Source organism: Opisthorchis viverrini (genome assembly GCF_000715545.1).
Source record: "Opisthorchis viverrini unplaced genomic scaffold opera_v5_376, whole genome shotgun sequence".
Taxonomy (NCBI): domain Eukaryota; kingdom Metazoa; phylum Platyhelminthes; class Trematoda; order Opisthorchiida; family Opisthorchiidae; genus Opisthorchis; species Opisthorchis viverrini.
The window spans coordinates 297,999-322,271 of NW_008752033.1; the positions used below are offsets into that span (position 1 = coordinate 297,999).

Consider the following 24,273-nt stretch of genomic DNA (forward strand, 5'->3'; position numbering starts at 1 on the left):
GTCTCCAGCCAAGTACAGACGGCGTCACCGAGACCCCATCCTGGAAGGCGTAAAACACCAACAACACCCGAACTCTTCGTGATCTCTTTCACGCCCTTCCGCCAAGTCATGCACTGTCCACCTCGCGGTTTGCGCCATCCTAAAGCAAGCATGGGGAACTACACTCGTCTCGGCAGACGGTGTTTCGGCATGCGTAGCACATGACCGAGTCATCCTAGTCGATGATGCTGGATGTTTTCTCGGATTGAGGTGCCTGCAGCACAACCAAACACCCGTTTTCTAATCACATCGTTACTAACACGCTGACGCCATCCATAACCAGCCACGCTTCTGAGGCGTCGGTGGTCGAAAACCTGAAGACGCCTCACATCATCTGTCCGCAGAGGCCACTGCTCGCATCCATACAACAACACGGCTTCTACTGTAGCCTGCTACACACGACCCTAAAGATCTAGATTAGAATACGTCTTACTTACGTGACTTACAAACAAGTATGACAACACACTGCCTTAGCCCTTTGACAAGGCTGATTAGTTTAATCGAAGAAAGTGTCCCATTGTCTCGATCATTATTCTGTGAGCTTTTGTTGGCTATCTTCTGTGGCTATTTATCATTATACCGAGAGTTAACAGAACCGAACGAAGCACGCATCTGATCCACAGCGTCACCGTAAACAAGAATGACGGCAGTGAAAACATTCACATTCAGGCTACTAAGGCGATGCGATTAAGATCGAGACAGTGCCCTTTCTTTATTCTACTGCACTGCTGCACATTTTCCACTTCATCCCAGTGGCTTGTTTTTGGATGACGAAAACCAATTAGTAGACCATGTGTAACAGCAGCGCGATCAGTTTTCTTGCATTTGAAGTTTACACTCTAGTTCCTGAGGTCATTATTTCTGCTCACGATACTTTTTACACTCGGATTTGAAGTTCTAATTGCTTCAGCTGAAATTAAAATGTTATAATTTTTCCGAATCACACCATTGAACAAGTACACATGCTCACATTTGAGTAGATAAGTAGCGAGTCCCTTCTTTTAAATCGCAAACAATAGATAACCTAAATTAGTCGAACAGGCACATGTCACCTGGGTGCCCGAAAGGCCCCAAAGAATAACACGCACGTACTATGCCAAATACACTTGTCCATCCAGCTAGCTGGGATGATGAACAATAGGTGAACGGGCGTTAGCTAAATCGAACAAAGACTCCATCTATCGACAGACGAACGCTTAAGCCCCTTACAAATAAGGCTAAGCACTATCGTTAGGCCTCACCTTGAGCGAAAACCAGGAGGAATGTTTTGTGCTCATTGAGGATTAATCAGATTACTTACGTGATGCTGCTACGATTTGATACATGGTTTGTCACCACAGCAACTCCGATTGGTTGCCGAGATGGTGGATGCGGGTGAGTGTACAGGTAGAAATGCTTTCAGACACATGCAGCGCTGTGAGTTGCTACATTCTGACAATTAATCGATTGGCCCAAATCAGCAAACGACCGGAAAAACACCTACCTACCTACCTACCAACCAGATCCTGGCCACTAATAAGGTAAACCGACACATGATACGGTTTAAATCAGCAATATATAACTGAGCAGATAAGTCTTTTTTTTTTTTGGGGGGGGGGGGTAACCGTATGTAGCTACAGCTTCTGTGAAAATAGGGATGATCGAGTAAACAAGCACACAGAGAAAAAGTAGTGAGTATCACACGAGCGACACTGAGTGTCGCAGTACCTTTAGATCCCAGCCCGGGAAGACACCAGTAGCTAGTGCCACTGGCTCTTTTAAATATGATTTTGAAATCAAGAATTGATCGTCGAAAATTCGTTCCTGTATGAACAAAGCATGTTCAAAGCATGACTTGGCGAAACGGACTCTGTGATGCTGACAAGCGAAGCCTGATTGGTTAACGCAAAACAGCCATGTTGAGAAGTGTTAGCTGAAAATAACATGGGGCGACATGAGCGACAAGTAAGATGAAGGTGACATAAACACTGAGAAATTTGAGCAGTGCTTGCAGGAACAAGCAAGTAGGAATTGTAAATTTTAGAGCTCGATCCACTTCATACAGTAGACGGGAAAACAATGTGCACATCCTACCTCGCAAGGTTTCACCACAGTCAACCACCGCCTCGGTTTCATTCGCCGTGGACAGCTCCGGATGGGTGGAATGGGGTGGGATGAGCCATGCACGCACCGTTCCATCTAACCCACCAGTGACCGCAGCGTAGGGGATGGAATGGGCAACCTCTGCGCTGGGTGTTACAGCGCAAAGTACAGGGCCGTTGTGACCACGGTAGACGTGGAACGGATCAAGTTCGTCCATTGAGTAGGGGGCGGAACCACGTCCTGTTTGCTTTGCATGGGACCAGGCCTGGTATAAGAATGTTCACAATATGACCATAAGTTCTCATGGCGATAAAGGCAACCATTAATGAAGCACACAGAAAACGTTGGTTTGGTTTAAGTAAAAATAGTAGTCTAGTATATGCCTCCTGTTTGAGGGTTATTCCAAAACACTGGTGTTAAAATCTAGTGTTCTCAAACAAACTCGATGGACTTTGTTTATGGTTTTGTTGCAGCAGTCACGGATGGAATGAGGGACCACATTATCAACCGCGTTGAGCTAAGCTTTGAGTTGTCCACTTGGTCGATAGCACAATCCAGGGGTGGCGAAATTGAACGTACTAGTTTGAACGGCACAGTTGACAAGTGTTGTTCAACTTCGTCTGATCGGGAGATCCTTTTAGGCTCGCTTCGTAAAGTTCAGGTTAAGAAAACTCAACTTCTGAGGACGAGAACCTATCTAAAAAGGATTGCGAGCATCATCAGGCAAAATATGGAACAAGCTCCACTGACGCAGTCTGACTGCTTGCAGTGAACGTAGACACAGGAATAAATGTGGTGACTGCAACTCCCATTCATAGGGGCTGCGAAAAGAGATGAAAAAGCTTGTTTTCGTGGAGGTGATGTCCAGTTGGATTTTGAAATTGAACTGGTCGGTGTAATTGAAAACTGGTAATTTATATACCGCCTGCTAAGTCGTGGTACCGACTTGACTGTCCGAGTTTATGCGGCTTTCAGAATAGCAAAGGTCTTGATGCACTGTTCGACAGAATACAACCAGGGATTACGGAAGATTTGCAACTTCCAAGCAATACCGTGGAATCAGGACTGTTACTTCAATGCCGATGAGAACATATGTCGTGACTCAAGTGTGAAGCAACTACATGAAGTTAGTAAGTTTGGCTCAACTCTCAAGTGTCAGCGTACTTATCGGGCCTTCGATTCATGAAGCGAAACGGAACCCGATGAAATAACACAAGGTGGACATATCCATTTTGTTCAGGATATGCTTTGGTGGAAGTTGACTGTACCAAAGCAGATGATACGTTCTTCATTCATTCTTCCTTAATGGATTTTAACCTGGTCTCGCGATTCTCTTAGGGAGTTGCAGTAGTCGGATGAGATGCTGGTTAACCGTAGAGTGAACTGCTCGCACCGAACACGTGGGCGCACCCTATTACCCCATTGGTGAATACAGAGTGGAGTATTCTCTGCCAAATGTCACTCACAGCTATAGCCCATTCTGTAGAAGTGTACTGCTTGGTCATGAGCAAATAACAGACAAGTGATACAGTGGGTACCGCTTCTAAGGTCAGTAGGGCCTGAGCAACAATTGTCGTGGCCACCAGCTGCCACCCATCTGGAGCCCATAGTTGACGTAGTGTTAGGCAGAATTCCACACGGATCCCACTTTGCCGCACGTCTTCATGCGCTGCTACGGCCGATAAGCCTGACCCGCACGAGATTTGCCAAGAATTCGGGACACACGCCAGTCCGGCATCAAGACGAGATCTGATTAGTCAGAAGTCTGGACTCAACAGCCAATCATGACCCAGTATTGGCCAAATGCCGGTTGCCAATGGCGCATCCAGAACGCGTCAGAACTTCCAGAAAGTTATAACCGCTTACGCTATACATAAGAAGCGCTGCACAATTGTTCTTGACTTCGTTTTGGGCATTAATAGACCTTGTGCACCTATGGTGGTTGTTTTGACGTGAACGCTAGCTTGGGAGGCTCAGACCGAGAACTAAGCTGAGGAAAATACCGTTACTACACGTAGAACCCTCCTATTTCCTCGGAGGTTTACGACTGCATATGTCCTCTGAAGTGCCAGCAAGATTCTCGTCCGGATGACCTCCCACCCGCATCGTTCAAAGATGGGGTGAAGTCCTCAGTCAGCGCTCGTCTGATCCGTTTGGTTGTGTTCAGGAAAAGGAGTCTGCTCCAGGAAACTGGGGAGAGTCGGTGATAGTGCCCATTTTCAAAAAAGGGGTTTGCAAATGAGTGTGATAACCACAGGGGAATCAGCATGACCCCGGTCGAAACGAGACCGTTGGCACTACTGATGCTTCGTAGGCTTATGGTGGCTTATGAGACACCGACTCGAGAGCGGTAAGCGAGATTCCAGCCTGGTTGGGGTTGCAATCTCCACACGCCGTCAGGTGCTAGAACAACGCCATACGTATCAGCGACCCATAATTCTAGTGTTCCTGGATTTCCAAGGCGCTTTTGACTCGTCTGTTCTGCTTGCTTGCTCACTAAGGAATGACCCGGAAATTTGTGAACATAATGAGCTCATTGCATTCTCAGACTTCCAGACAGGTGACAGTATACGGCAAACTCTCCAAAAGCCTCCATACACAAAGCGGTGACCGTGAGGGGTACCACTCTAAATTCCTTTTTAACTTCGTGGTCGTTTAAATCTGGAGATGAACGCTGAAAGGTCTCCTGAACTCCGATGTTCAAAATAGCCTGTGACGACAACCTTGTTCTCATCTGTGAAGAGAAGCCGCAGGTAGTTCTGGATGAAGTGACCAAAGTCATCCCATCCTTTGGTAAGCAGTTTGCACCCACAAGTTGTAGTTATGCTCCTGGACATGCAATCACTGAATGCGCCACACAAAATCCACGGAGAGGCACTCGAAGTTGTGGAGCGTTTTACGTATCTCGGAAGTTGTATTAGTTCTGATTGTAGTGTGATAGATGAGGTCAATGAACAGATCTCCAAGGCCCGGGTCGCGTTCCCTAACATAAGACACCTATAGCGTCGGAGCGGTGTATCCCTGAATCTCAAGGGATATGTGTATCAGGCTGTTTTGTTGTATGGATGTGAAACTTGGTCTGTTCGAGCAGCGGAACTGAGACGTCTTCAGATGTCCAAGGATTGTTGTCTCAAGACAATAGCCCGTGTGGGTTAGTGTCGGTGTATCCGTAACGAGGCGATCAGAGGATGAGTTTACGGTTGTGCAACGGATACTTCCATCGAGGAGTGTGTCCAGCACCAGAAGCTGCGTTGGTTGGGACATGTGTTACGTATGCCGAAACATCGTTTGCCAGAGTGCTATTTTCCAAGCCCAGCTCGGATTGGCAGAAGCACAGGTGGCCGATCCTTGAACTGGCAGTGGGGTATGAAGGAAATTACGAAACGTTTGGGTACTATCAGTGCAACTCGCCTTTCAGGATGGGGACCGCGTGATCCCAACCGCGTCTGGGTGGAGACACTACAAGATATCGCAACCAAAGGATGTCGGTGACGCTCTTGTTGTCGGTTTCTATCCAGACTGCCTGAATGAGTGTTTGGAGGTGTAGGCACCTCGGAGTAATTGCAGTAAGCTGGCATTAAGCCCCTTCCCCGTCAGTTAATGGATGGTTAGCTCACTGGACACAAATATAAACAAAATGAGTGTTGCGTCGAGCCGATTCCGAAGTAAATCGAACATGCGGACAGCTGTGAAAGTTAACGACAGCACAATAAAAAAGCAGATGTAAAAGTGCTGTACCCACTAAATAGTAAAAACCAAGGACTTGCCGAGCCGGACTGATCTTCCTTATCTAAATTCCATAGCATCACACAAGCATCCTCTCCCGCTGTGAAAACGGCACGTTCAATTGGATGGAATGCTACCGACCGGATACCGTCAAAGTGACCACGGAGAGTGAAACGGGGAGTCCACCGTTGGTAGCCGAAGGTAGTCGAAATGCGACTGTTTTCCACATCACCAGCAATGCCACTAGCGTTTTCGCGGTCAGCACTGGAGTCGAAAGCGTCCCGGGATGAGGAGGCAATATGTCCAGTGTCGCCTTCTACGCCCAGATGGGGAAGAAAGAGGAAAAGTTGTGAGGTCAGTTAAAACATTATGTGTTTGGTGGGAGCTACTGTATAAAATTACTGCTGCGTATCATGATTGGACAACTTCTGGACAACACCGATCAAGTAAATAAAGTAATATGCCGGAAACTAACACACTAAGCACCCATACCGCTTCAGCGATCTTCGCCCTAAAGTGGACAGGTAGGGACTCTGGCACCGTTTGTGTTTCGAAGTGTTTCCACCACAATCAGGCAATCTGAACTGAAAAGTTCAGTGGGCTAAGGATGCCCACGGAGAACTTTATCTTTGGTGGATTAGGTCAAATGTCTTCTTGTGAGTAGCTTCCAACTACACCTCCGGTTAGTACTAGTGGTACGTACAACTTCGCCGTTCAGGGTTTCAGTGCGGTTCAAAATCCGGCGGAGTAGCAGCAGGCGGTCACGAAAATTGGGCTCGAGTCAGCGGTCGAGATGTTCTTCTTTATTGAAGATAGTCGCACCGCTTTGACCCTTGATCGTTTCGCTCACAGGCGGTTTCTGGGGCCAGCCGCAAGGTTCAACCGAAACGACCTTTGGACATTCCCAGAATTCCTCGCCCCAATTTCATGACTTTCCACAGTGAACACACCAATTTTCACATGAAGTCTGACAGTTCGTCGGGCTGAATTATGTTCGGCACAGGCAGGAATATTCCTCCGAGATCCAAGTGGTGCCACTGTTCGGTCTGATATCCAGCGCTTGAATGGAGTTGGCATTGCCGTACTACAGCCAAAACTCCCAAGATTGTGCAAGGATGTGGATATATCGTTCCAGTACGAATTGACATCCAACGATTAAGCAGTTAGAAGAGAGCCCAGACGGTCTCTCAATCGCTAAGCGGTTCGTTCACTTCTTGCGAAGAACTTTGAAGCGAAGATAGGAATGACTTCGGACAAGTGCACGGCAAGAATCCACACAAGTGTTCCAAAGTCAGCGGCAGTCATTTACTGGCCCACAGCTTCGATAACTGATGGTGATGTGATCGATTTTGGTATGTGGTAGGCACCATGTGACCAGACGACTTTCTTTACTTCGTCACTGCATAAGAACAGCCTGGTGTCAGCCCACAACTGAAGCCGTTGTCTGTATGTACACGGGCCAATCCAAGTCGGATGCGCTGATCTGCCCACTTGTGCACTCAAACCGTCAAAAGCAACGACGATTTCTGAGATTTTAGGCGCCATAACAAGTTGGTCAAGGCGTCATACAAGTGCATTTGACGTAATCGGAGCTATAGTCGATTAAGGGCGTAAACAGACATGATGAACTGACAATGATCAACTTTCAGCTTATGAGACTGCTTCACGGAGGTTGTCAGACGAATTACACAACCACAAACGTACGTAGGAGAGTTTGGGTTCGAGAAACCGAAAGGCACTCATTAAAAATAAATTTTCATATCATCGAAAGTGAAAAACCAGGCTAAAGTACACCAGAATGAATCAAAAGGTCAAAGATTTACGTGTGCTATATCATTCTCATGTACAACTAGGTAAGTTCAACCTCTGTAGACCTTTAGGTAGCGACAGTTTGAATTTTTAGAACAAACGCATACAAGTCTTGGTGAAGGAACACTAAGAAAGGCGTTGGAGGTAAACACAACAAGATGAATCTTGAGGAAATGATTAGTATGATACTAACCTGTGACATTTTCTGCCTCATTCGCCACAGTCAAACTGGCAAGGTCACCGAGCAGAAGGCCATCCGCCGGATTGGTTTCCTTGGCCGTTACTTCTGTGGAGTCTGATGCAGTGTTGGAGGGTAGATCTTGGCGTTCCGATGACCAGTCGGTGGTCACGGTTGTATTATGAAGCGCTTGTCCACCACTCGCGACGCTGTTGGGTGCGGGACGAGACGTGTCCCCAGTCTTATCGGAAAGACAGTTGATGAAATCCTATATGATCAGAGAGAACCGGAACGGAACGTGTCTGTTTCACCCCGGTTCGGAGTAACGGTGGACGGTGAGGATAGGAATTATCTATCGAAATACACTCATTTGCAAACTAATTTGTTTGTCCGAGACTCACCTGGAACCCAGCTGAATCTCTCGTTTGTGATGTTCTCAGGCAAGCCAAATCAGTTTGCAAATGAGTGTATTTCAATAATTTCGTGCAATTTGGTTTCAAGTAGCGGAAGCTCGGGGACTGTGCCTACCTGATGAGCCCCAAGGAGGACGGAACCAATCGTGGGCTGCCGACGAATTTTGAGCAACCTTATGAGTAGTGCATTACAAGGGATTACCTATCCTCAAGCACTCAGGAATGAAAGAAAAAATCGCATCGAAAGAAAGCGTTTTTTGTCCGTTCCACCAGGAGGCGAGCCCTAAATACCATACGTCAAAATATCGTCTAGTTCCCCAACCGGGCGCTCGATCCCCTAAGAGGGTAAATCAGTGACAATACGGTTTGCTCAAATTTGCCAGTGGAGTGTTACACTCAATGGCCAAACTTGCTCGATACTTCAGCATAGACGAAGTACATGACACCACCTCGGAAACACAAAACGGGATGAAATTTATGAGGTTAAAAAATGGGACTGCTGACTTTCGTTAACTGACAGGAATTCAGTCAGTCTTTCAAACGGACAGCCTCCTTATTCATCGAACCAACGTAACATTCTACAAGAAGCTGTAACATAGAATGCCAGTATATTTGAACCGGAAGTTAAAACGTCACATGTGATTGAATGTTACACTCGCACCTGTTTCATGGAATGCTGGTAACCATCATTTTTTATCAGGAGGACAGTGTCGGAGGTATAACTGTTGGCAACTACCAAAATTTAAAGTGTGATCGAATCCGACTAAATGCCGACGCAAGTATATCACCTGTTAAATCAAGGTCTTTTGTGTGCTTATTTATTGGTTGTACGTAGTCGGACACGGTCCAGCCGCACCCTCAATAGCGTTCATGCATCCAAGCTATTGCCTTCAATCAACTCCCGCCTCCAATACGCAGCTACCTACCCAACCTCCACAAAACATCGGTGAACGGAACTGTGGCAACAACCACTGTATAGGTACGCGATTCTTACAGCTAATCATAATTAGCTGTAAGAACCGCGTGGTTGTACAGCACCCGATGGAGCCGGCTGCACAATTGCGGGAAGGATTCGAATCTCGGACATCGAATCATCATCATCATCATCATCGACAGCATGACATCGGTGTTCAACACTGATGCTTCACTGCCAGACATCGAAACGGAAGCCCGTGAAGCTAACTACCAAGAAGGTAATCGTTCACTCTATCGGCGCCTAGCTGCCGAAGCAAGCACGAGGGCCAGGTTACTCAAAGCTAGGCAGAAGAAGTCGAGATGCAGAGGTCGGGTTCGAACTACGGACCTTTCGGTCAGTAAATTCACGCCCTGAGCCATCTCGGCTCCCAACCACCAGGACCTACAAAGTAGCATGGGAACACTCCTATGGCTGGAGGACCGACCAGACTAGTTGAGTAAAGATACAACACCCGACCCTTGACATGATGATTCTAACCTCTGGCACGATCGTACGACAGACAGAAAAAACTTGTCCAAAAAACCCTAGTTTATCCTGATTGTCATCGGATCTAAGCTTGCGTAATTTAGCTCGCGAATTACAGGGGTTTAGTTATTCTATCACACGAACACGCGTTGGTGGGGTCACTCAACCCCGCACCGATGATGTCATCTCGAACGGTGATGAAACGTTTGCAATCCAATGGCCCAGCGCGGTGAAATGACGAAAAAACAAGCAACACACCCAAGCTACCTTACATTACTGACTTCAACGGGATAAAAATAGAAGGCATGGTTTAAACCACCGCAAATGTCTTTCAAAAATATCTTATCCATGCAGCGAAGTGAGTTTAAAAAAAGGATCACCAAGACGGAGATCTGTCAGGGCGATGCTGTGGGGACATCCATTGGGCTATGAAACCAGACGTCACGGCTACCGACAAGAAACCGAAGTGCACGCGGAAATGTCACCCTTTCGGACAGCCCGACAGAAGCATCCGACTTTTTCGCGACACCAACCGTTCGCGTCACACAAAATGACAAAAACGACACTTTAGAAAACAACAACATCGGAATTCAGCCAGCTATTCCCAGCTACCGGGCCTGTTGGGAACATGCAGAAAACTACCACGCTCGAGAAACAACAACAGAACCGATCAAATCTCCATTAAGGTGGAAGCGATTCACTATACAGTGCCAAGTGTTCGCCAAGCTTGGAGTCGTGAAACGGGAAGAATGACGAGAATACTTACCATGATCTCCTTGTCCAGGTTACCTCCATGTCCAATTCGTTTCACCTGCCCGGGACTTCCGCTTGGTTTCAGGCTGTCAATGAACGAGGTCACGGTTGAGACAGCCGAGGTATCCAATGAACCACCATGCTGGAAATTGCAGGAACATAAAACTGGAATGATAGGTGGCGATGGTCGGGTAGTCACGGGTGACATTAAATTGCATTGAATTATTCCCGAAAAGCCAGGAATTCGGTTAAATGCACATTGAAGACGATGTATTCGGGAAGCTCAGGAAACCTAGTTCACCAGGGTCAAAACCCAACCAAACAGTTTAATTGTGGAACCCCTCCAGAATACAGCTGAGGCGAGATGGCTAAATTGGTAAGGGCGCGAATTTACTGATTGGAAGGTCCGTGGTTCGAACCCGACCTCTACCTGTCGATTTCCCCTGTCTAGCCTTGGGCAACCTGGCAGTATCCCAGTCCTCGTGCTTCCTCCGGGTAGCATGGCCAGCTAGGTACCGGAAGGGTGTTACAACTGAACGATTTCTTTACAGCCGTCATGTGACCTGAAAGAAGCGCTTCTCGGCTTTCAAGCACGGTAAGGAACAAAGGGGAAAGTATTAGTAAACCATACCATGGTTTTGTCCATCGTTAGCTCCCAATTTGACCCTTGAGCAATCTAGTCAATCAAGGGTGAAGGGGCACAACTACATCTGATTTGTTTACAGACAGAATAAAAGACAGGCATTAATAGGACGCGTTTGAACAGCAAACAAACAACGAGATATAAATCTGAAATATGCACACGCATGGGCGATGAATAAAAGATGAGAAACTGAAACTGTTTGCAATGAACGCTACAATGTCTCTACGGTTTCTGTACCAGCGCGGCCTATTTAGTGTTACCTAGTAAGTTCTACGTGACACCCGAAATTGCGTTCACGTTACACTATTCAATGAGGAGATTTGGCGTACACAGCTTCCGATTCTCCACAAGTCGATTATCTCTGTGAAGCCACCTGAACTACTACACTAATCTCCCTGAAGAGAGAACACTACAGCGAGATGGGCCTTTTTTCTCCCTTGAATGTGTCCTCTGTTCAGGATGGACAGGGAGAGTTATGCACTTTTTGGGAGTTACCGAGTATAATCCGTTAGGATCATCACCTTGGTTAACAGCTTTGTTCGCCTACCTGTCGGAGGTGAACGCCCCGTTGACAGTCGGACCAGTTTAGCTTAGACGTTAGGATGTCCAGTTTCTTATACATATGAACGAGGAAGTCCCCGCGCTACAAGCCACCTGCAGTCGTGGACTTCGGAGGTAAGCGCGTATCCCTCAAGAGCAAAACTGAATGAACGGGCAGGCAATGGCTGAAGCACATACCTAAGGACTATATCTGTTTTTAAAAAAACCCACCTGACTGTCAATGGACAGGCCTGTTGATTTTCTTTCTCCAGACTGAGAATGAGCTCCGCCAGTTCGGCGAAAGCGGTTGATTCGAATGCCATCAGAGGATGGTGTCATGTCTGAGTTTCCCAAGGAATGGCCTGTTGTATCTGGTTCAGCGAATTCATCACTTGAAGATTCCATGTTTCTCGAGGCGTCCGATGCAGACCCGTAGTCACCCCGCACCACCTCGTCCATCTCAGCCAGGGCCGCTTTGAGAGGATCGTCTGAAGCGCTTTGGAAAGAAATCGAAGTTGAATAAGAATACAAGAAAACAATGGGAAATTCTAAGTATCTTCAATATCTCGGCCATGGACTGACCTAGTATCACCGATGTTACGGGAAGCAGGCCACGCATCTTTCACGTCGGAAGCTCCTACCATTTCCAATGCTCCACGCCAAGCTGGATTGTGCTTCAGCAGCTGCAGTACACGAGCTTGTCTAGAGGTCAGAACTGCGTCGGTACATCCGATTTCTTGCAAAATCCTGAAAAGCAAGCAAGTTATTATTATTATCGTGGTAGACTGACCGTACTCGTAACGGCCGCATGGTCACAGTAGGCAATGTTTGGAAATGCACGACAAAACGGAACACTAGTCAGCCAATTGAAATAGCGTTCTACAAAGAATAGTAAGAGTCATGACTATACGGCAGCGTCTTTTATGCAAAGCTCCAAAGACAGGAAAAATTCTCTCAGAAATAACTTAAGTGCTTACCTACACCTCCTCAACTAATTTCTCATAATGGATCAATTTTCTACCCCCGGGAGTAGTACAACATTACACTTGCATGAAAGAGGACAGACGACTTCACATGAAGTTTTTGTGCAGAAAACCAAATAAATTCAAGATGTCGTAGAACGTTCCAAGGAGATGGAATACACAAGAGATTGCACTCTAAATAAACTGTGCCCACAATAGGCTGTTTGATCAGCTGACAGTTTATCTAACAGGGCTGTTGCAAAAATATAATACTAAAATAAATACTGCGCAAAAATTAGACATCATGCAGAACGTCATTCCCATGCACGATAAAAACGGAAGAGTGAGTACAAACACACAGTTAAAACCTCCAAGGAAAAGATGTCTCGCATTCATGGACATTTTGACTGTTGCGCGCAGATACCGTCCTGAAGAAAAATTTTAAAACTATATTTAGTAAGTGCTCCGGGACTGGCACCCTCGAACGACGCTTCGACTGAATAGAGTAGATTATACGACGTACTTTTTTAGTCGTGTCCGACTTTCCAGCCACCTTGCGTTTATCTCTTTCATCTGTTCGGTGCAGTGGGCCAACTTCGCATCCGCAGTTATTGCTGAAGTTCGGGTAGCGCGCGACGATTCCAACTCGGTTCGACAACTTCGTGTGGAGCAGTCGATAGCAGTCGATTTTTGTGATGCAGCACTTCCACCACCTGAGGCTACGTTCGCCTTGAAATTGTGAAATTTCACTCGTTCCTGCTTCAAGGCATACTCTAACATTTTGATCCGACGAACCAAATCTTGTTTGAGGTTTTCCTGACCACGGCGCTCACCTTCCAAAAAAGCTATTCGAGCCTGCGTCACGGGAGAAATGAACGACATGGAATCAACAGGCAAGAGGTTCGAGTGGCTACGTGTTCAGCACTGAAACAATAATACTATTTCTGGACTAATATAGCTAGATCGCTAGAATCAAGAAAATACCCGAAAGGCACAGAAAAAAGGCGCCATGATAAGTCCAGAGAGTCCCATTGAACGACAAGTAGATAGTTGCTATTCAAGTCGCATATGAAAATGCGTTCATCTCTTGAATTCGGCCAAAGCGAGACATTCTAGGCGGTGTGATCGCTTCTGCCGACTTGATTACTAGTACTTGAACTGACAGGATGACTGACAAATACCTAATGCCAAGATTTAAATTCTGCACGCCGAGCGTTATGCGTTTTGGGGTTGATTGCACACCGAACAAGTGAAAGCTTACGAGCACCAACGTTTCGTCAGCTGCTGGGAACGACAGGGTAGTCCATTTGTGAGATGGACTAGCTGCAAAAAACTATCAGCGGGTTCATAAACTGAAAACTAAAGTAAAGGGAAACAAAATGGTATACTTCGGTCATCCAGCTACAAATGGTATGCCACACACATTTATTCCAGCTTTCACGATTTCGCTAATTGAAAAGTAGACAAGGAAAGAAATAGATATCACCAGCTAACACCGTCATCCACGCGAGTAGGAACATCTAACCTAAAGAAGCATTGTAGTTGAGTCCATCTGCTGTAGTTGCTGATTTAATGAATTACCCAATGAAGGTGTCCAGAAGCCAGCCGCCCCTAATAACCGAACAACACATCAATTGGACGGGTGTCACGTGCGCGCTACGGACAAAACGAAGGAATGAAGGGGCCAGAAGCCAGCCGCCCCCAAAAAACCAACAACACATCAATTGGACGGGTGTCACGTGCGCGCTACGGACAAAACGAAGGCACGTCCTGGTTGGCCAGAATGTCAGCCAATCGGACCGAGCGTCTTTAGCTCGACGCCTCTTGCTCCCTCAAAGAGATTCAAGCATGACCTTGTGACTACCCTATGAATACGGTTGTAATAATCTTCCTTTGTCTCCATAAGGGGTTGTCTGAAGCTACCGTGCCTTTTGATATCATATAGTGAGCGGATCAAGAAGCCAAGGACCGACACAGAGTTGCACGACCGTTCATCAAGATCCAATAGAAGGCCGAGTGTAAACTTTACGGCCTGTTATCGCCACATTAGGTTTGTACCTTGTAATGAGTTTTTCAATATTTCGTCCCTCCTTTCTTTGTGCTCCCATTTTGCGTCAGAGGATTACGTCACTGTAGTATGTGGGAAAAATAACATTCCAGCGAATGACCTGACGTCAAGAAATTAACAAATCACTGCAGTATATAGGGCCTAATTAAGTGATGTATTCGAGCCCATATTGCATGACGCAACTAACATTTTCAGATCGTTTTGTAGCGGATCGGCTAGTCTCTCTGGTTTCGAGAAACCTGTTGCTAAGGTCCTGAAAGACAGTCCATCTACTCTTGATAGATGCCATGTTTCACAACAATTAAACAAAGCGCGCGTGATGTTTTCACCTATGTCTACTCGATGCCACGGATGAAGCGAATTAGAGAGTACTACTCGAGCAAGAGAATTTCGTGCACGGACTTACACTGCACACAGACTAACACAATTTTCAAACTACGTAGGTCCGCGTCACGGTGACTGATTTTCGTGATATGACGGATCGGGTTAACAAATACACTATACTGTTAGTGTAAGATCCAGGCAGCTAAGAACCTCGCAGGACGATTGTCGCTATCAGACTATAGACAGTTTTATTAAGTAGACGATGGGAAGACACGGATCAGGGGAGTATATGATGTATTGGGAACTGTCAAGAAGTGGTTCTATAGATAGACAAGTTAGTGAACATCGTGAATTATGTTAAAAGTATGATCGATAGCCCAATCGGTGGGAGCAGAAAAATGGTCAGTAAGGCAACAGGGCCTTATGGAAGCAATGGCAATAGCCAAACGATACACAAACGTGCAGATACAGCCAGTCAGTAAATATAAATTGGCCATATACAGAGATAACGGCGCAAAAAAAGTCAGTGCGCTCGGGAGATACGGAAATCGTTTGGCTGACGGCGCGATGCAGTAGCTTGTACCACGTGCCGAAGCAGACAGCGCGCTTCAGACCACTTAAAAGAAATCACAACAAAACCTATCTGGCAGATGCGGTATAAAAGTTATACAAAAAACAGGGCCTCCCGAACCATTGGGTTGGTATAGCGGATAACGCCCTCGTCCACCATCCGAGGAGCTCTGGGTTCGATGCCCGGCGGACACTCGAAAATAGGTTGACATGACACGAACTTGCAACCGAGAACGAACAGGTAACAAATCTTACGGCAATGAAGCATCCATAATGATGTTGCTATCTTTGATGACGATGATGATGATAACTTGACATCAATTATTAAAGAATAAGTAAACCCTAAGCAGGAGCGAAAACCAGGGAAACGAGCAGGAAGGGATTTAAACGGCGCTATCATGAAGGGCATAAAGCTGCTACTCATGAGTAGTCAGAACGGAAAAGAATTATAGTCGCTGACCACCGTTGATTTACAGCAGTAATTAACAGTTGGTATCCTAGATAGACAAGGAACCCACGTCGCGCACGTTAAAAATCAATTACGAGTTCGGCGATGGGGCCCACAAGACACGTTGAGACCAAGCGGTTACTGAGCTCGAGATAGCTCAGTGGTTGAGACGTGAACTTATGACCGGAAGGCCCGTGGTTCGATTTCAACCTCAACATCTCGACTGCTCCTGTCTAGACTTGAGAAACCTTACAGTATTTCAGCCTTTCGGGTGGCATGGGAGCTAGGCATCAAAAGTGTGTTACAGCTGAGCAAGTATTATGATTTATTATCAGTTTCTTCGCTGACTTAACCGTCCAAACTAAAATCCTGAGTTATCCTTGAAGACTGGTGCCACCCTTGGATCGGTAGAAAATCAACCGTAAGCTTACAAAACCCACTCACCAAGTTTCTGACTAAGCCGGTGAATCGCTGAAGATAGTGTCACTGAAGCAGACGCCTGAAATGCAGTGTCAAAGTGAATAACACAAACTTTCACGAAGCCTTTCGGATAGTTCTACGCAGTGACCAAGTTCATAAGCTGCAAGGACTGAGATTGTTACTGCTAAAGCTGCTAATGTCTTCCTCTCCGCTAAGTGGTTAGGTTTGCGTCGCAGCCGGGGGATTGGGCGCTCGTTCTCACGTCACGCATAGCAATGATCGTCCTCGAAATTCGGACGACGAGGTTCTCTTCAGTCTTCTCACAATGAATCCCGTAAAAGTAGAGGCGTTTCTCGAGCAACAACTCTCAAGCCGAGATATGCTCACACAGCTGAGTCCCCGCTACAACTACAACGTTTCCTCTGATGCCGAGTCAGCAGGATGAGGGCATCGCGAAGAGCATAGCAGAGTTTAACTGTGATCCTGAGGCTAACACCGCGTTCGAGACACATTTTGCGGCTACATGGATATAGTCCGAGTTGACCTCAGAGCTATGGATGTTGCGTTAAATGTTGAACTCTTGATCCGTAAACTTGGCCGAGCATAGGTGCATTACAGGTGAAATCTGAATCTTCCGCAAGATCTACGTGACGGGTATAACAACGGTAACGCCTCAGCTTAGTTTTCGGTGTGATCCACTCAAGTTAGCGTTTTCGACCGCCAGGAGTGCATAGAGTATTGACACCCATAGCCAAATTAAAAACACTTCTACGGAGCGTCGTATATCAAGTGTATGCGGTGACAATATTCTAGAAATTCTGACACGTTCTGGAAGTGCAATTTACAAATGGCATCCGGTGGATACTGCATCAGGATTGGCACGTGGATCCACACCGTATGCCAACCACGTGCGGGATAGACTTTTTGGACGTAGTAGCACTAACTGCAAGCGGTAAAGCGGTTTCGGTGCGGAATTCCGCCTAAATGCTCTCCATTAAAGTTTGTTGACGCAACTTCGAAGTAGAAGGTTCACTTGCAGTGGCTCCACTGACATGCCAGTCCCGAATCGCTGTAGTGATGAGTGTTCGGCATGGCTCTTCCACAGAGCAGCTCGCGGATTTTCCGCAAACCTGCCGAGAGCAAAAGTAGTCACAGGCTTCTCCGTTTGGAATATCAGTATCCCCGAAAAACCACTTGTCGAGTTATTGTCAAACTTATTTTCTGAAAACTTGAAATTTTAATTTTCGCGCCCTTTCCACCATGCCGCACATTATTTTAAAAGGACCGCACTTCTGTCCTGTTGGCCAACGGTACTTTGTGTATGCTAACAAATTTGTCGTTCACGATATTCACGATAATCCGGCTGTGCTTCGCACTTGGGTGAAGCAGTAAAAGTTCGCCTCTGAAGGTCCAGTCTTCTCTCTGTGCTAAGTGCGGTTGGCCGTAAACCATAGCTGGATATTTGTGCGCTTGTTCTCAGGTCGCGTACAGCCATTGATCGTACCCATTCAGGGGCGAGATGGCTCAGGTGGTTAGAGCGCGAAGTTACTGATCGGGAAGTTCGTGGTTCGAATCTGACCTCTGTCATCTCGACTTCCCCCATCTAGGCTTGGGCAGCCTGGCAGTATTCCAACCCTCGTGCTTCCTTCTGGTGGCATGGCAGGTAGGCACTGAAAGGGTGCTATGGCTGAACGTACCCATTCAGATACGTAACACCAAGGTACGACCCCTGGATCCTTGGCTACGTCTTATGAAAAACGCGAGAACGTCCCTTTGAACACACCTGGACGGAGCACAAGAATCGGATCGACTCGCCATCTTTCGAGACCAACAGAATGCCATAGCAACCTTTCACAAAAAATTTTTCTCAGCACTTTCGAACTACAGCCTGACGGAGCGTAGCCATAGACAACGTAGAGCGGGTCAACATGGGAATCAATTTTTTCCCAGAAGGTGGGTCGACGGCCCCCGACGGCAAGCGACTGCTTTCCAAACCGACCCGAGAAAGCCCCGTCACTGACTTTTCCTACAACGGGAAGTGTTGGGGATGTCAAACACAAGAGTGAACACTCTGGGAGTATTCTGACCCCTACCATGTTAGAGGCTAGAAGCCAGTTTTCCATGACCATGTCGATGATCAAAAGATAAGATAACAGACAAGGGGAAGGAGAACAACCTTGTCTGACGAAGGCGGATTAAGGCGAGGGCTTATCGTGAGCTTCGCGCGCCCATATGAGTTGGCGTACAGCAGTTTGGGGAGTTGAAGAATTCGCTTCGCAGACACTGCTTTAGTGCATGACGGTCATTAGAAACAAAAAACACCTACCAGGCTAAGGACGACCACTTCTGGTTGATAAAGCACCTGCGTCCCAGAATCTGGGGAGGTGAAAACGGGATAAATGTATCCAGCAAGAAACTACGATGGGTTTGCACAGATGTCTTTCTGTGTCCATGCGACTTTCGAAAGATAAGACCGAACAGCACCGTCAGTCTAATACAACGATTGTGTATACAGTGGCCATTATGAAGGTGGGGATGAATGCTGATGCACCATATTCTCTGGACCGTTTGCCTCCCCTCCAAAGAGCACTGACAGTTCGTTTCCTTCAAGTCCTCGTGAGTCAGCAAGGAGGGTACGAGCTCACCATTTTCGGAGACTTACCATACCTCACAAATATCAACTGTCTTCTGTAAACCGACACTACTCCTCCAAAACGATCACTTGACTATTATATGTCGTCGGAATCGCTAGTAATGTGTCAAGAAATCCATAGCAGCACGCAACGAGTAGGACGCGTGCATGCGAATCTCCCAGACGTCAAACAGTGAAGTCTAAGCAAAAACAGTTTTGCTGGATGAGTCTAGATCTATAAGGATTTTGCCACCGGAAAAAATCATACCTTACACAAAATAGTACCGTCAACCGTCCAAAAGGAGGGGGCAAATTCCTGGTAACCCATTTGGTAAATCCTACTGGTGCTGTGTGGAGTGAAGACAGTGTTGAAATGTGGCACATCGACAGTTATTCCCATCTCCAAAAGGGGTACACGAACACCGTGGAATACTACCACGGCATCAGCCTGGTGGCTATGGCATCGAAGGTGCCCTTTGGTCTTATCCTTCAAGGTTGACTGAACACAGAGAGAAGCAGGTCCGTGAAAACTCAGCTGGGTCCCGCCACGCAAGAGGATATGTCGATCGCATTTTCAAACTTCCGACATTCTAGAACAGCGAGAGTTTCCAGCAATCAACAGTGGTGTTCTTCCTTGACTTGAAGATCACCTTTGACTTTGTGGACCGTCAGACACTGTGGCAGTATATACGGAGCAAAGATGTCTGCGAAAATTCCTCATCTAACTCTCGCGGACGCGTGGTTCACGAAAAGCCCCGCCACAACCAACGGTATCATTATCAGCATCGGCAGCATGACATCAGTGTTCAACACCGACGTTTCACTGCCGTAATGTTCATTGACCTATCAAATGAAAACGCATGAGGATATCTCCCTACATCCCGTATCATTCAAGCGAAATTACTCTGTTTCAAAAACGTGGGAAGCTATGTTCACATGTTTGGCGCGATTCTTGGGAATCGGGTATCTTCTTTAATCTTTCCTCTGAAACTGTCACTGATATGACCATAGAAAACTCACTTCCAGTCCTTAACGCCTGCAGAGTCAAAATGCTCCCACAGCATTCGTTCGCAGATATCGAGTGCTGTTAGCCGGAATTTAGGACCGAATTTATCATTTATAAACTATGTGCCATTGGTTCCAGCTGCTATGATTTCGCTCACTGGAAACTGGAAAAGCGCTCGACATACAGACAAGCAGTGGTGACGACATGGTCAGTTAGTTGCAGAACTGGGTACCAACGCATTGAAAGCAACAGCCTTGATGCAGGAGCGCCACTGACTGAACTTCAGAGGACCAGTCGAACAAATCACTTGGAACAGCCTGCGAACGTTTCCAGCATTTTTGCCTCTCCGATTTTCTTGGCCTTTCGGGCCTAGCAAGCTTCTCGGTTTACATGGACACTCAGTTTCATCTGGCATCAGATGACGTGTCGGGTTGAGTTGTGATTTTGACCAGGAGATATCTGTCGCCGGGCCTCCAGCAAAACCATGGTTCCATCTAAGATCAAATGTTTGGGTGAAGTTGGCTGGATTGTATCGTGAACAGCAGACTCGGCTTTGAATAGCGCTTCTTAAATCTGTTCTCCGTGACATTAATATTCGTCGTCGTTCAACTGTAGCACCCTTTCGGTGCATAGCTGCCATGCCATCCAAAGGAAGCACGAGGGCTGGGTCAGGTTGCCCAAGCCTAGACAGGGGCATTAATATCCAACGTTGGACCATCTGGTAAGCTTTCGAGGGGCCGGTTCTGATTTGATTTCTGAGTCCACTTGCTTCCCAATGGCTAAACGAGGTGTTCACGTTGTGCGTCTAGTCTCTATAACGGCTCTTTCATAAAATAGCCTAGCATTGTTAATCCGACGTTCCCACCAAACCCCTCCCCCCGATGGTCAAACACTGACATACTTTGTATGTCCTTTGAACGTAGAGGCCACGACTCTGTCCAATAGAACAGTATGGATCGCACGACCGCAATGTAAACTCTGCCCCTGACAGACAAGTAGGCACCATAGGTGTCGAAATTTGACAAAAAGTGCCCTGGCCTTCCCGATTCGAGAAGTAATCTTGGTTTCCAGCAGGTCCACCGAAACTCATACAACCGCCCAGGTATATAAACCATGTCGATCGGCACATTCCAAGGAGTGAGATTTGGACTTAATCCCACCGTATTGTAGCAGCACTTTACACTTTGCGGATGGGAAGCGGACGCCAAACCGTTATTCAGCGTATTCAAAACTCAAATATATGTTATTTAAACTGTCACGGAGAGAATGGACCTTGATGCGGTGTGATAATTTGTGTACTTCTGCGAACCGCTGACTCTACTACAGGGTATCCGCGCGACACTCGCAAGCCTCTCATACCAGGTTGCTCAATAGTTAGAGGTCTGAGAAACAGTCTCCTGGTCCTCCAGGTTGGGGGTTGGAGCATGTATTGCGACCTGTTCCGTAAAACGGCATTGTATTTCGATTACCCGCCAAACGCCGCTGCCTTGCAGTTAGGCTTTTGAGCCAAGAGCTGGAATGGAGGACCCCAATCGTCCTCCTGTGTAGGTGTGGGTGCCCTGGTAATGTCTCAGCCCACTACAACCAAGAATTGCATACACACACAAAGGAACTCGTGTCACATCGGCTGTCGTGTGGTGCCATCAGCCTGATCACCTTACTTGCCGCATACAGTAGGGTGCGTAAGCGAAAACAAGGTGCTGCTGACGCCTCACATATTTCTTTCACATGCTTTTTCTTCTTCCTCTCTTCTATTAATAACTCTGTTCTTGTAGGCCCAGAACCTAGGAATGATGACTCTGTTCGTCCTGCATCGATTTTTCAGGCAAACTCTCCGCGGCATTAGGCGCCGACAACCTCGGGCGTCCGGGAATCAATCTTCAAGCCCAGTCTGTCTGGCCGACTTTGGTGTCCGCAGTCTGAAGCAAGCAAGACAACTAACTGCTCTCGCCCCGACACCGGACTCACTTGGCACTGTGTGCTGCATCTCAGAAACGAACAGATCTCAGATGCAAGCACAGTGGTGTTCATCACGGATGCCCGTTCAAGCCCCATTCTTATGTAATTTCGTCACCGATGAAATAATGAGACGAACGTTGGAGCCTTCAAAAACCCCGGTGACGAAAACCCTATCAATCTGGATTACGCGGGCGACATCGTTCTCGCCTTCGAGGATGTGCAAGTGTTTTTAGATGAACTGACCAAAGTCATCCCGTCCTTTGGTATGCACTTTGCACCTACAAAATGTGAGGTCATGCTCGTGAACACTAAAGGCGCCAATAGCAATCCAGGAGCACACTCGACGTTGTGGTGCGTTTCACGTATCTTGGAAGTTGTGTTAGTTCTGACTGTAGTGTGACGGATGAGATCGATGCACGAATCTGCAAGGCCCGAGTCATGTTTGCTAATTTGACATATATGGCGTCAAAGCGGTATATCCCTGGATCTGAAGGAACGTGCGTATCAGGCTACAGCGTGGGCTGTTTTGCTGTATGGCTGTGAAACTTGGTCTGTTCGAACAGCGGAACTGAGACGTCTTCAAGTGTTCCAGAATCATTGTCTCAGGATCATAGCTCGTCTGGGTTGGTTTCGGAAAGTCCACAATCAGAAGGCGAGTTTTCGGTTGTGCAACGGAGACTTCCGACAGAAGCTACGTTGGTTTAGCTATGTGTTTTGCACGCCGAGCCACCGTTTGTCGAAGTGAGCGCTATTTTCTGTGCCCAATTCAGATTGGCAGAAGCGGAGAGGTGGTTAACCTTTGGTCCTTCAAAGGGGCATGAAAGAGATTACGAAACGTTTGGGTGCTGTCGGTGCCACTCACCTTCCAGGATGAGGACCGTGTGATCCTCATTGCGCCTGCTTAGAGATTCTGCAAGATATGGCTGCTAATCGATGCCGGTGGTGTTCTTGTTGTCAGTCTGGAAGTGTAGGCACCTTGATATGATTGCAGTGAACTAGCACCAAGTCCCTTCCCTGCCTACCTTTATTCCTTTCTTCATAAAAGGTTATCAAATAAATCATGGTTGTACGGTAGCGAAGCATCAGTGTTGAACACTGATGTCATCCTGTTGATGTTATTTATGGCAGTTCGCATTTTCCAAGGATCTTAACCAAGGTGAGCAATGTCGTCCGCATGCTAAATGTCTGTGAGGAGACGTTCCAGGGGCACTTCGACCCCGGATGCTCCAGAGACAGGCAGAGGAATTTCGAGCAGCACTTCAATAACAAAGCTAAACACCACTGGAATTAGTGAACCCAAGTGAAAGTTTGCCACACTCGTACGTGTTCACAGGAGTTCGCATACACTACCCTCTCAAGAGATATAAATTTGGAAGGGACACTTTTGTTCGCCAGATACCGCGAAAGTTTTTTAGGAGTGACGGATTCAAAATTAACTCTCAGATCGAGGAAGGTGACTAACGTGGGACGTTTGTAGGAGTGGTTTTGTTCAAGAACTTGTCCGAAGGTAAAGATATGGTCCATGCATCTCCAGCCAGGGCAATGCACGATGCTCATGGATCTGCCCCTCCGGATAATCGATCAGCTTGCTAAAAATAATTCGAGAGCACTTTACTAGGCGGATGCCATGATAGTTTCCGCTCCTTTTGAAGACCAAAATGATGGTCAAGGAGCTCCATTCTACTGGTATTGTTTGAGTCTAAATCTTCTGAAGTACGGCCGTCAGAATGTTCACCAGGACCATGCCACCAGTTTTGAAGTGTGCGAGGGGGGCAGGTGTCTTGTCGCGTTGGAGTGAGACCTCAGTATTCCTGAGGAGCGAGGCAAATCGATCAGAAAATTAAAATCAAGTGATTCAGCGACGCTTGCCTGTAAAGTGGGAAGAGATTGGGGAAGAACATCAGTGGACAATGAACTGTGCAGGCAAATGATATTTCCCGTTTGTTCCAGTCAAGGACGAGGATTTCCGTGGTATGCTCAATCGAAAGTTTGACTCCCTGTTAAAGAGTTTCGTTCAGAGGCCCTGCTCATGGCGTTCGATTCAAGTCCAACAAACTACGGGGCAGCGGATAGTAGGGGTTTTTTTGGAGGTGGGGCTCGACACGGAACTAATCATCATCATCATCGACAGCATGACATCAGTGTTCAACACCCATTCTTCACTGCCGTACAGCCATGACTTATTTGAAAGTCTTTTTGTAAAGAAAAGGATAAAGGTGGATGGGGGGACTTAGTGCTAGCTTAACACAATCATTCCGAG

The 24,273-nt window shown here is 46.9% G+C and overlaps 2 protein-coding genes across 2 annotated transcripts in view; one reads left to right on the top strand and one right to left on the bottom strand.

Annotated features, from left to right (window-relative positions):
- The window catches only part of T265_10509 (hypothetical protein), a gene marked incomplete at both ends in the record, with an annotated part of 45,700 nt that overhangs the window by 6,946 nt on the left and 14,481 nt on the right, over positions 1–24,273 (bottom strand). Inside the window, 7 exons of the mRNA XM_009176897.1 lie at positions 2,113–2,386; positions 5,931–6,163; positions 7,850–8,102; positions 10,455–10,583; positions 11,856–12,120; positions 12,207–12,371; positions 13,110–13,441. Coding sequence (XP_009175161.1) covers positions 2,113–2,386; positions 5,931–6,163; positions 7,850–8,102; positions 10,455–10,583; positions 11,856–12,120; positions 12,207–12,371; positions 13,110–13,441 — 1,651 coding nt within the window. The remainder of the gene's footprint in view (positions 1–2,112; positions 2,387–5,930; positions 6,164–7,849; positions 8,103–10,454; positions 10,584–11,855; positions 12,121–12,206; positions 12,372–13,109; positions 13,442–24,273) is intronic.
- T265_10510 (hypothetical protein) overlaps positions 22,721–24,273 on the top strand; it is a gene marked incomplete at both ends in the record, with an annotated part of 35,823 nt that continues 34,270 nt past the window's right edge. The window contains one exon of the mRNA XM_009176898.1: positions 22,721–22,754. Coding sequence (XP_009175162.1) covers positions 22,721–22,754 — 34 coding nt within the window. The remainder of the gene's footprint in view (positions 22,755–24,273) is intronic.